Source organism: Anabrus simplex, chromosome 1 (assembly GCF_040414725.1).
Source record: "Anabrus simplex isolate iqAnaSimp1 chromosome 1, ASM4041472v1, whole genome shotgun sequence".
In the NCBI taxonomy this organism is placed as follows: Eukaryota; Metazoa; Arthropoda; class Insecta; order Orthoptera; family Tettigoniidae; genus Anabrus; species Anabrus simplex.
Window position 1 is genome coordinate 404,931,911 of NC_090265.1, and position 12,835 is coordinate 404,944,745.

Here is a 12,835-nt window from a genome sequence, read left to right on the forward strand (position 1 = left end):
GACATTTTCCCTTCTGGTGAGAATTTAATCCCATAGATAATTTTCTTTGAATGTAATTCATTGAGTGGAGTAATTTCAGCAGTCTTGATGTGGGAATAGTATTCCTGTAGATGTGAAGCATATATCTTCATATTACTGAAAGGTGTTCAGGGATTATTATTTGTTCACCCTTTTTACATTCTGACTATTAAATCCCAGGCCATCAGTACTCACCAGAGCAGCTTTGTGACTGGAGCCTCTATGGCATTGCAGGTGGGGAGCAAGCGGGTGCCGATGCGAGAGCTGCCCCCACCGCGGGCTTGGCCCGAGGACTCCTTGAGTGGTTGTCCTAGCACAGATCCTTCACCCAAAAAGCAGAAAACATGTAGTACCACATCTCCTGGGTCTACTCGCTCTAAACGCTCAAGACTAGAAGAAGCGTTGGGACCCACATCAGAATTTCGCTACATCGACAGCCAGTCTCCAGAAAATCAACAGGTGAGACTTGAGTCTTGCTGTTATGGCTAACAAAATTGAACTAAAAATCTCCTTTAAAAAAAATTACAGTAGTCCTTTTCCCCACCTTCCAATCAGCCATTGACAGTGGTTTTGAATATCTCTTGCTTAGAAGAGATTTAGCAGCATTTGCATGGATGCCATTTTCTTTTTTCCCATACTAATTTATGAATAAAACTTTGAATAATAGTAGGTGTATTAACTAACAAAAAATTTTATATATACAGTATGTGATAAAATTGTGAAACTGCTCCGTGAGATTTTCTCTTCATTTACTTGTGAGGATAATTCCTTTTTTTTAAAGGAATTGTATTTATGATTACATTTGAATGCTTATAATGGGTTCCATGGAATTTTTTGATAATTCCTTTTGTTTAATCTTAATTTTGGGCAATAATGAATAATTTGATATCCCAGTCTAGTTCTCTCTCTCACTTTCTCTCCCCTTATTTTTCTCTTGTATTTATGATTACATTTGAATGCTTTAGGTAATGGGTTCCATGGTATTTGCAGGGATAGGAGAGACTTTCTTCCATTTTTTGATATTCCATTAATTTTTTTTTATCATGGTGTCAGATATGTTTGGGATTTCAATACATAATATTTTCAGTACCTATATACTAGTGTACTCATGTATGGAGGGAGATCAGTTATTTCATCTCACTGTCTCTGTAAAGTATCATTTACCTATCTTGTGCATTGGTTTTGTCTACAGGCTCATAACATCTTTTAGGATTTATTAAACTTTAATATTTTGTCCTTCAGATTCAGATGCTGTTAGCTTTCTGAATGCAATAATACATCTCTTTTTTTTTTCTTTTAATCCTTAGCCTTTGAATCCCGTTATTTTCTGAGAAATTCAGCCTTCAAGAGGTAAAAGCATCTGTGACGAGGTGGTATGCGAGTCCTAGCAAAATTGCCAGCATTTTTTCACAGTTATATAATGACACATGATGGTATGATGATCTTAATAATAATAATGGAGGGTAATGGCTAATGGACATCAGAATATCCAAAGATCCCCGCTACAGACAAATTATGGAATAATCATACAGATTCCTTCCTTCAAATATCTAGAAGAAATCATTGTGCCATCTGGATTGGACAGGAAAGCTAAATTAGAAAGAGCCACCAAACTCCTGAAAGCATACCGAATAACATGGAATCACTACAATAAGAGAGTGATGTCACGAAATGCAAAACTTTGGCATTACAAGACTGTTGTTCTTCCGGAAGCTTTGTATGCCTCAGAAACATCTCTAGTAGGCCACTCTAAAATTGATGAAATTGAAAAACAAGAACGAAAAGTTCTTAATAAAATATATGGCCCCGTTCATGTAAAAGGTATATGGATCAAAAGAAACACTGTAGATTTGTACAAAGCAATTGACAAGTTCACCGATACCGTGCACAGAGACGATTGAAATTGTATGGCCACATCTGTAGAATGGACGACACTAGATATGCAAAAAAACTGGTTGGTATAATTAATTCAAAAAGTTCAATCAGCTGGTTAGTGGAAATAAAGCAGGACTTAAAAGAAATAAACATCACAGAAGATACCATCAGGGATCGCAAGGCTTTTGGAACTCTGATTGCAAAGCACACATTCACGGAGAAGGCTAAAAGAATCACAGGAAAACAATGGATGGAAGAACGCAAGAAGCAGCATAGCGAGTTCATGAAGAGATTTTGGGAGGAGAAGAAGAAAAGAAAACCATAATCAAGCTAACAAGTTCCAACGCGCTCTGGAAACAGGCATGACGAAGAAAGAGCAAGAACATGACAGTATCTATTCACAGATGATCTTGCAATGTTTTCAGATTCCATTGACACAGCTACAAAACAAATATAAACTAACTCAAAGCACAGGCGACAAAGGCCAGTCTCCAGATCTCCTCTGAGAAAACAAAGAGTTCATATGACCATCAAGCTGGTGTCCAGACAGCTAGCAGTGGAGCGCTACAAAATAGATGTCTAAGCAAGTGGATAGAGCCTAACATGTCTGAAAATGAAGCCTTCATATCCAAGTTCAGCAAGATGAAAATGGCATACCAACTGGCCAAACACATCTATGATAAACGATCAGTGTCCTTCAACACCAAGCTCAGACACTACTGCATGTAGTGTACAGGAATAGGCACAACCATAAGCTATATGCACATGGAAAAGATAATGGATATTGCTTGAAAAAGGAGGATCATTTTATATTCTGGCTCACCAATGTGGAAAAGGACTGAAGAGATGTGGGGATCACACATGATGACATCCTGAAACATGATCCTCTTTGAAGGAAACTTGGAGGACTTTGTGGATTACAGAAAATAAACCCAAATTGAAAAGGAGGCAAGAAGTGAAGAGAGAAATGAAGCTCAATGAACACAAATGTTGGAATAATGGGCAAAGATTATGGAAGAAAATGGTTGAAGTAAGGTGGCCATAGCTGGCTGAATCGAAATTTAAAAAATCAAAAATACCCAGAAAGGAGGATGACAAGGGCTGATAATCTCATTGTTTTACAATTTAAAACAACACTCACTGCCATTATGACCACCATCACGAAGAAATGTTAATCCTGTTAGTATCGAGGTATAAGAAAATGTTTATTGTTCCGAGGCCTTTTGCACATTCCTTCAGGTTGTCACTATTGACAGTGGAATGTTAATAGAATTAACTTGCTGAAAAACTGGAGGAGAAACTTAGGAAACACCTCTTCTGGAGAAAATCTGCATTACTTTTGTCCTGCACAAATACAGTATTACAATGAGTCGTGAAAATTTGAACTTCAAATAGTCTTCTTCTTCTTAAGGATGGTTACCGTTGGTTTTTGAAACGAATTCTATTATACCGAACAGTCATTTATTCTAAATAACAGGCAGTGATCATTGTGGAACATGGAGGAGATGGTAATGATACAGAAAAAGAAACTGGTTGAGACCTGGTTGTTGTACAGGTTATCACTTCAGAGATGGAATGAGTTTCAAGATGTTGAAAACTTGCTAAGTAGTTACTAGCCTAAGAGAAGGGATATCTCATCGTTGTTGTAAAGTACATACTATATCAATCCACATAGGGGGAAAATACTGGCAGAATCATGGTAGTGACATGCATTTTGGTCACTTGTAGTCTTAAAACCATAACAGTATCACAGCCTTGTCGTGCTGCTGAATATACAGAGGCTTAATTAAAGTTGAATTACTGCTGTTTATAATTGAATAAATATCATTTCTGTTATTTGGTGGAATTTGGTTCAAATTCACATGAATCACTGGATTTGATCAATCAGAAATATCTTTGAGACAGAGCTACATTGGAGTGACTAATTAGCTGTGGTATTTGATCCTATCATCACAAACACATCCATAAACTGAGTTGAACTGATCATTGTATGCAGGAAGAAGTTGTATATACTCGGATCGAGTTACAGCCGATGATGACGATTTGATCCTATGTTGACATTAAGAAATAATGTTATAATGTTGTGATTGAGCATAATTAAGCAAGCTTTGTTGCTTTGAAGCATTCATTTGAACAAATGGTTGTCACACAGAGCATTCTGCTTAAATGACTGCAAGTCTGAGGTTTTCCTGCTAAATGTGCTGGTGGATGGTATCATACATTTGATTCCCAAATGTATTGACTAAAGAAGTCAAACTGGTTGTGCACTTCTCAAAAAGTAAACTACAGAGATAAACAATGTCAATCAACTTCACTAGAAATTAAACCTGTCACACATGTATGAAAAAGGTACACCTTGAATTGTTTTCACTTACAATAACCTCACTATACAGGAAGAATGCCTAGATCAATGTCTGTACTTATCAACCAGTTGCTAAGGTAAGCCTGTGGATATCACTTTATTGCTGAGTAAGTGAACCAAAGATGAGTCTGCAGTTCTTATCTTTGGGCAGAGAAGCTCCTTTAGGTGGGTGCTGGTCCCTCAGAAGAGGAAATGCCACTGAAATCCAGCATTTGTTCTCTAGGTTACGGGTGGCTGCAAAAGGCATCTTCTCTCGAGGTTACAAGCGGCCTCATTGTAATTTGACAGTTAGGTATAAAATGCCTTTGGGTATGGTGAACCCACCATAATAATAGCGTATATGAATCATCAAAGTGAATCAAGTTGAGTTGCTGGCTGTACAGTCCACTCTATCCTGTAGCAGGTAACCATGGCCAGACATTGATCTTAAATCCTGTACATTGTCCCTGGAAAGGGCTAGGATTGGGAAGGTAGCGGCTATGGCTTTAATTAAGATACAGCCCCACCATTTGCCTGGTGTGAAAATGGGAAACCGTGGAAACCATCTTCAGGGTTGCCGACGGTGGGATTCGAACCTACACTGTGTGAATGCAAGCTCACAGCTGCGCGACTATAACCGCATGGCCAACTTGCTCGGTTAAAATTCTCCTGACTATCCTCTACAGTTTTGTTGCATCTGCTATTTTTTTGTTGTACTTTCAACAACTCCCTCTATACTTTACTTGTGTTTTATTCTTTCTGTCCTCAGCTTCCTTATTCATAAAAGTATGAACATTGAAATCTCTTGTGTTTGTCCTCTTATTGTCGCAAACTTCAGTTTAGAATTTTCAGCGGCATAATTCACTTCATACACAAATTGTAGGAATATGTACTGATAATGAACCAATTTGTTTAGCTACTGATCATACTTGCTCAGTCAAGTCTGTCACAAGAAGCAGCCCCTTACCTTCCCTCTTCTGCATTCCACTAGTATACTAGCTATCAATCAAGATGCCAGCAGGCTTTGCCGTATGTTTCAAGTGCCAAATTGATTAGAGGCAGTTATAAAACGTGTACTACAGCAGTGATCAACAACAGTCAGAAACAATGAAACTGACGCATCTCACATTCCCCCCCAGAATTAAAACTTGTCGCTTATGATAATCTGTATGCAAATTACAAGATTCTAACTCAGGCACTTAAGATGTAATGACTGGTGCTGTTGTTCTGTGTATTATTGATGGTGGTTATGATCATTTCTTTTTTTACGTTGTTTTAAACGTCTAGATTCATTTGACGCTTACGATACTTTGCCAGCATGTGCAGTGGAGTCTGATTGACGTATACACATCGTAACCTCAATTTTGACAAAAATGTCACTTATGATACTTTGCCTTTCCAGGGACGATATTGTTATTATTATTGTTGTTGTTTGCCTCAACATCTAGACCATCTCTTCACCACCCTCACTATATATAAGTGAAGCACAAACTGAAAATACTGAAAACAGGATGTTCAGGCAATAGTGCATTCTCTTGCAAATTCACTTCAGAAGACATTTCAAATGCTCTACAAGATATAAAACTAAGTAAAGTAATTCGATGGTATAGTGAAACTGTAGTTGTACTGTAATTTGACTGACATCATACACAGAGCTGGTTTGCAGAAACAACTTAAGACATCTTCAGTATTCATTGACCTGTCTGTGGCATATATAGTACAGTCAGGAAACAGGGTGTTCAGCTGCTACTGTAGCTACTGATGTAGAAGAATAGCACAACTTATTATTCCTCTGCATATATAGATTAGATTAGTTCATCCAAGGAAAAAAAGGAGAAAAGAAAAGGAAAACAGTAATTATGGGTGATGACCTCCTCAGAAGAAACAAATTACATCTCATACACATCACTGTGGACTTGACTAGTGATTTGGGGAAAAGAGGAGTAAATCTACATATGTTTGCTGATCACTGGCAGTTTGTAACATTTTACTCCGACAGGGCTCTGCCGCCATCTCAACTTCCCCTCACCAGTCCAGTTTTCACTGATTAGCACCACAATATTTTAGATGAAATAGCACCATTTATACAAATTACTTCCAAGACAATGATCACACAGTGAAAATTAGATTATGTTGTGAAGTGAAAAAAATAATAGAAAACTTCAAGTACTGTAACGATATTTCAGATATATCAGAGCATTCCCAATTTTTCACCAATATTGTACAAACAGACTCCATTCTAAAATCCATTCTTCTGCTCCACAAAGTGGTTGATGACACGCTCGCTGAAGTTGGAGATGACAAACAGCTGTCCCTTAGTGGAGCACATCACAAGTGACGGCCTAAATTTCCTAGTGTATGCATTTTTGTTATTATAGCCTTCTATTCTTGTGAAATATTTAAATTTGGTTGAGGAGACACTAACTTCTTCAATTCTAGACTATGTTTAAATCTTAAATTACCACCACTACATAAAATGCTATTTACAGAATTCATCTTCCTTGTCTACTTAAGAGAGGACCCTACTGAGTTTTGTAAGTCTTGGAATTTTCATCTGATATTCACAGTATTTTGCGAGTTCATTTATGTTGTCAAAATTTATATTATTATAAAATTTGGAACACTTTGGTAACATAGTTTCAAATTTATAATGCATTTTATAAAAATAATGTGAAAAATGTCAAAACCTCCCATGTGTACCATTTTTTAGTTTTTACCTTGCAACTTATTTGTGTTAATTCTTAGAAATTCTCAAATTTTCATATTTGACTCAGGATATCTCTGTCAGATATTGTTATTTTTCAAAATGGATGCAAACTTTTATGAATCTTACGTGGTACTATAGCTATACCAGGTTTGAAAACAGTGAGGCAAAAACTGTTGCACTTACAACATTTTTAATACTGAAAAATAAAGTTTTGAGAAAAAGCTAATTTGTATGAAATTACAGTAACTACTTCCCACCACCTTATTTTTCTCTTTCCTTGGCCCTTTTCTTCCCTTTAGCAACAGTTTTGAAGATTCTACACTACTTATTAAGCCCTTATATATGAAAATAGTAATTATTGATCTTTGAATTTTGAAAAATTAGAGTAGTTTTCATTAAAAATTATTTTTATATTCCATTATGATAAGCCACATCATATACGAGTGTTAAGGTATTAATTCCAGTTGATAATTATTGGTAAATCTAACACACTGAACTCAAGCTGAACTTTTGAAGATTGAAATATTCCTCAGCAAATGTGAACAAAAATACAAAGCATATGCAGTGGGCATTTTCTGCTCAACATGATTTGTTGTTCATACCGGGGAATGGGTTAATTTGACTATTTCTAATGTTCCTCTGTGTACATAAATACGGAAACTGACCATCGATGAAAACACATACCAGTATGCTAGGAATCGCCGAAAATTCAAAAGTGGAAATATGAAATACACTGAAATTTCAAAAGTGAGCATGGCTTTTCAAAAGGATTTTTAAATACCTCAGCAACATTTAAAAATGGCCGTATATGAAAAAAAATCACCATGTGCCCCAAGAAATGTGGTAACTTTTAGGGTGAACAACTCAATTTTTTGTTTTGTTTTTTGGACAGTTTTTACTTAAAAACTTAGTAGGGTCTCAACTATGCAGATAAACATTAAGCACTTGAATGAAGAATTTAACACAAGACCCAAATACTGAAGGTAAAATTTACACTGCTGTTGAAAATAGTAGTAGGTATGGTTGTTTTATCTGCTGACCATTTGTACTACTACAGTAATTAATTAAATTCATTACAATGAAATTTGTACACATGCATTAACAGGCTAACAGCTACTGGAATCACCACTACTATGGCACTGCACCATTTCACTTATCACAAACGATATTCACAAAAAATAAACAATGCACAAATGGTATCTCTTCTTCATACAGATGGTCTGAAATGTGAAATCCTGCTGAAATATTAAAAGCACGAAGACGTATTTAACAATTGGACCAACCTACAAATGGTACTGTTGATAAACTTAACCATAATAGGTATTATGTTTGATCCTATATTGACTTGTCTGAGTCTATTAAAGAACTATTTAAAATAGTTTTTACTTGAGTCCGCTTTGTCAATACACCTTATAATGATAGAAAACTATTTATTTTACCATACATGTTTCAGGGAAATCATCCATTCCCTTCATTACTGTTTCAGGAAAATCATCCATTCCCTTCATCACTGAAACATGTATGGTAAAATAGTTTTCTATCATTATAGGGTGTATTGACAAGGTGGACTCAAGTAAAAACTATTTTAAATAGTTCTTTAATAGATTCTACAAATGGTACTTACTTTATATCTACATATTAAATCGTTATTTTAGCTTCTTAATAGAACTGAATTGTTTAAATGGTCAGTATAATGGAATTCATTTTTTAATATGTTTTGGAATTTATCTCTCATAATAAGTGTAAAATGTAGGGGGAAAATCCTTGGTTCATTGTTAAGTGGTTAGCAATGTTGCTGCGGACTCTGCCGGACTGCCTTCACACCTGCCTATGCTCTTATTAGCCCTGACAAGCCCATATCACCATTCAGGCTCTTCCCTCACCCTGCAGATAAGACTTCTCTAGGAACCAAACTGAGGGCTCCACTGCCACAGACTGAGCACCTCAAGCCCAAAGAGAAAACATCATGCTTGCTAGACTGCAGCCACGTTTTGAAAACATTTACTTTATCTTGAAAGTAGAAAAGTGAAATTTTTACATCCAATATAATAAAGATAACAATATATAACTGGCTAGCATGCACCATATGTTTGACTTTGCTACATTTGTCCATCTCTACATGTAATAAGTTATAGAGTGAAATATGTTAGATGTTTTTGGAAAGCCAGTGAAACGCCGCCATATAGCCCTTCATGCACGAACTGCTACTGCTACTGATCACAGACTTCTAGCAGCTGGAGGGAAAGCCCGACAAACATATGAAAGAAATGCCTTCTTACACGAGAAATTCAACAGATATGTCACACTTCATTTAAATGTTTTATTGGGACACTTATAACTTGCTGCGACCATGGTAAACTTTAAATTCTGACCAAATAAAGAAAATGTCAAAGTGTTCATCACTTCAACAATGTGTAAAGTAATCACCATCTGCACAGAAGGGAAACCATGTCAAATAGATGACAGAAAATACCTTTTTTCCTGCTTGGGTTGAGTTATAAGGGTAGTGAATATATTTAAGTTCAGTTATCAATCCTTTTTTTTCTTCCACTCTACTTTACAGTTGTACCTTTTATTTTCATGGTAAAAGTGATTATTTGTTTCTGCTTCTTCCTATTTCAGTACAGTAAATGGTATGTGTCTGAACATGGTTTTCTGTAGTTTCCCATTTTCACACCAGGCAAATTCTGGGGCTGCCACTTAGTTAAGGCCACAGCCATTACCTTCCCAATCCTAGCCCTTTCCCATCCTTGCATTGCTGAAAATCTTTGGTGTATCAGCGCAACATTAAACCATTAGTAAAAAAAAAAAAAAAAAAAAAAAAAAGTATGTATGGGCAGAGAATCTGTGGAAGTTTGTGAAAGTTCATTTGGGCCAGTTTGAATTTTTTTTTGTTCTAATCATGGTTTCTTATTTTCAATTTTTAAATATATGTTTCAGGTGGTGGTACATGTTGATGTACATGAGCAGTATGAACGGAAGCATTCACTAGCAACTCCACCCAGTCTTTCTTCATATAATAATCATATGACGAGCCCATCCTTAGCTGATGCTACTGTGTCTGACAACGAAAGCTTCACTCTGCATAGCTCTGGCCTGACGACTCCAGACACCCCGCTCCTAGTCTATACGCCCCTGCGGGATGACACGAACAGCAGTACCACAACACCAGATTACGAGAACCTTGCCCTCTCAAAGTTGACTCCTAGTCCTTCAGCTGTTCCCCCAATTCCCAGCAGTGCATATGAACGCTTAAGTGACACACCTTCACCATCACCTACTACCATTGCCCCTAAACTAGAACATACTAATAAGTTTGATCTTCAACTAGCTCAGAACCTGAGTTTAGTTCATCAGGGAGATATTTCTTCAGGTGCTAGATATGAAAATGTTCCACAATGTAAGCTAGACTCTTTGGAAGATACTGGATGTCCATATGTTAATATGGTTAGTCAAACAAACTCAGATACTTGTTCAAAGCAGAGTCAAATCAAGAAGGAAAGTCATATCATAATAAGATATGAGAATGTTAAGTCACCAAAGAGTCTTTCCCCAAAGAGTCTTTCTCCAAAGAGCCTTTCTCCTGTAAACACTTACGAAATCATGTTAAATCAAAATGAAGAAGAGCAGGAAATGTATGAGCCTTTTACAGCTGCAGCAATGGAGACAGGTGAATGTGTAGCACCAAGTGACAGAACACTTTCTGACAGAAGGGATTATGAACCCATTGCTGAACCTGTCTACCAACCTTTTAATACTGCAGATTCCAAGTCAAGCAATGTTTACCAAAATATTCCCAATCTTGTGTTATTTGGGACTGAGGAAGAGCATCTCTATGAAGATATTCAGGTGAGTTGGCTATGAAATGGTTAGCATTACAAATGTTAATTTCTCATGCAGACACTACAGAAATACAGGTTATAAGACATACTTAACATACAATCTATTTAGTACAGTAGCTTCCCATCCAGTTTGCCTAGGTTGATTTTTAGCTCAGCCACAACAGATTTAAATACTGGTATGAGAACAGAAGCAGAGTGCACTTTGTGACTATTAACCACAGTTTTTCAGACCCCTTGCATGAAATATCAATGGGAATGAAAATTTCTTTTTAACCTGATTATTTCATATCTTTTATTTTGTGCCCATTCATAGTTTCTAGTACTGTTTTTGAAGGAAAAGGTTGGGGATTATTAATGTTTTCTGTTTCTTTCTGAACATTTATAATTTCATTGATTAATCAGCTATTCTAGTGGTGTCCAAAACATTTGATAACGTCAGTCAGCTATACGCACAATGAAAAAAATACATTTTTCACATAAGAATTATGAATGCATGAAAATCATAAAATTAGATGTTGATGTCTCTTTGGTTTTCAGTAATTAAAAACGTGATTGTAAATCCTCATATGAACAATTCGTAATTTTGACACTCTCTATTTATAGCTGGCTCTGGCTTCTTCAAAACAGCAGCAATTAAGTGATCAGAGCAACAGTGCCACTTCTCTGACCATGTCAGCTGACTTGGAGTCAGCTCAGATCTATCACGGATCATCTCCAGAACCCGCACCGGATATTGACCCAGATAGACAGGTGTACCAACAAGTTAAGTACCTGCGTCGTTCAATTCATGAGGTGAACCAATTGCTGGATGGTATGGAACATCAAGAACTTAATAGTACAAGTATCAGTGTAAATGGTGATGAAAACAGTGTTCTTGTGTGTGAAAATGGTGAAACTAGTCCTGTCACTGAAGTTATTGAACTTCCAGATGACAAAAGTAGTGAAGAAGGTACAAGCAGTTGTGTTCCATTAGAGAGAGAAAATTGTGTGCATGATGTGAGTGAAAAGTCTATAGAACTTCAGGGGATTACAGAGAAGGATGTAATGGATGTTGAGTCAAAGATGGACAGGCCGTGTGAACATAAACAAGAGTGCCTGATCGAAGACACTGGTGACAACAATTACAGTGATTTGCATGTACCCAAAAACAATGTTCCAAGTTTCAAATGTTCGCAAGACAATGTGAAAAATGAAGCGCCTGTAGTGATAAATGAGATTAGAACTGAAAACCATGACAAAACTGAAATGTGTAAAGTAATCGTAAGCGAGAGTGAGAATAAAGCGGTGCAGAATAAGGACATCAGTGTAGAGAAGGACCATAAAAAACACTCTAAATCTGGCTCTGCGAGAGATATCTACAGTACTGAATTAACATCACCTTTGTGTTCTCCTGAACGTCGGAGTTCTCTGTCTGCTCTGGGCTCTCCAGTAGATCCCACTCGGCGGAAGTTTGAGTCTGAAATTGGAAGGGACATTCTTCGTGAACGCAGGATGAAACAAGAGTTGCAGGAAATGAGGACTGCAAACTTAGGTAACCTAGCATAATGTTTTCTTGATGTGTAGAAATTTGATCTTTGCAAAATGTACACATTGACCTTCAGACTGTATATTGCATCAACTCAGATTTGAGCCATTATTATTAGATAGAAAGAGGTAGGCAGCTTTCCTATGCATTCTTCTGGAAAAGGAATGTGAAGTTTATTTTCATTACTGATTTACTGAAGATACTTCACATCAATGTTCAGTATATAGTTTACTACCTGTTAAACCTGCTGTTAACAGGTTCATTTTTATACAGTTGCAACAGTAATGCCATCTAGCAACAGAAGCAACAGGGCACACCTCAACTAACAACAATCAGTCACTGTTACATTATTGTTGAGTTTATGGTTTTTGAAGATTGTAGGCCACCATATTTAGTTCCTTCTGGCTTGGGGCACAATCATACAAAATTACATCGACACCTTAATTGCCAACATGACGTAACACATATTACTGATTGTCCTGGGTCCTGTTTAGGAGGTTCTGTGGCCAGGTGTTTCATCACAATGG

At 36.7% G+C, this 12,835-nt stretch overlaps 1 protein-coding gene across 1 annotated transcript in view; it reads left to right on the plus strand.

Moving 5' to 3' along the window:
- Positions 1-12,835, plus strand: part of CdGAPr (GTPase-activating protein CdGAPr) — a 157,755-nt gene that overhangs the window by 110,439 nt on the left and 34,481 nt on the right. The window contains exons 14-16 of the mRNA XM_068227130.1: positions 253-496; positions 9,832-10,790; positions 11,387-12,314. Of these exons, the coding sequence (XP_068083231.1) occupies positions 253-496; positions 9,832-10,790; positions 11,387-12,314 (2,131 nt within the window). The remainder of the gene's footprint in view (positions 1-252; positions 497-9,831; positions 10,791-11,386; positions 12,315-12,835) is intronic.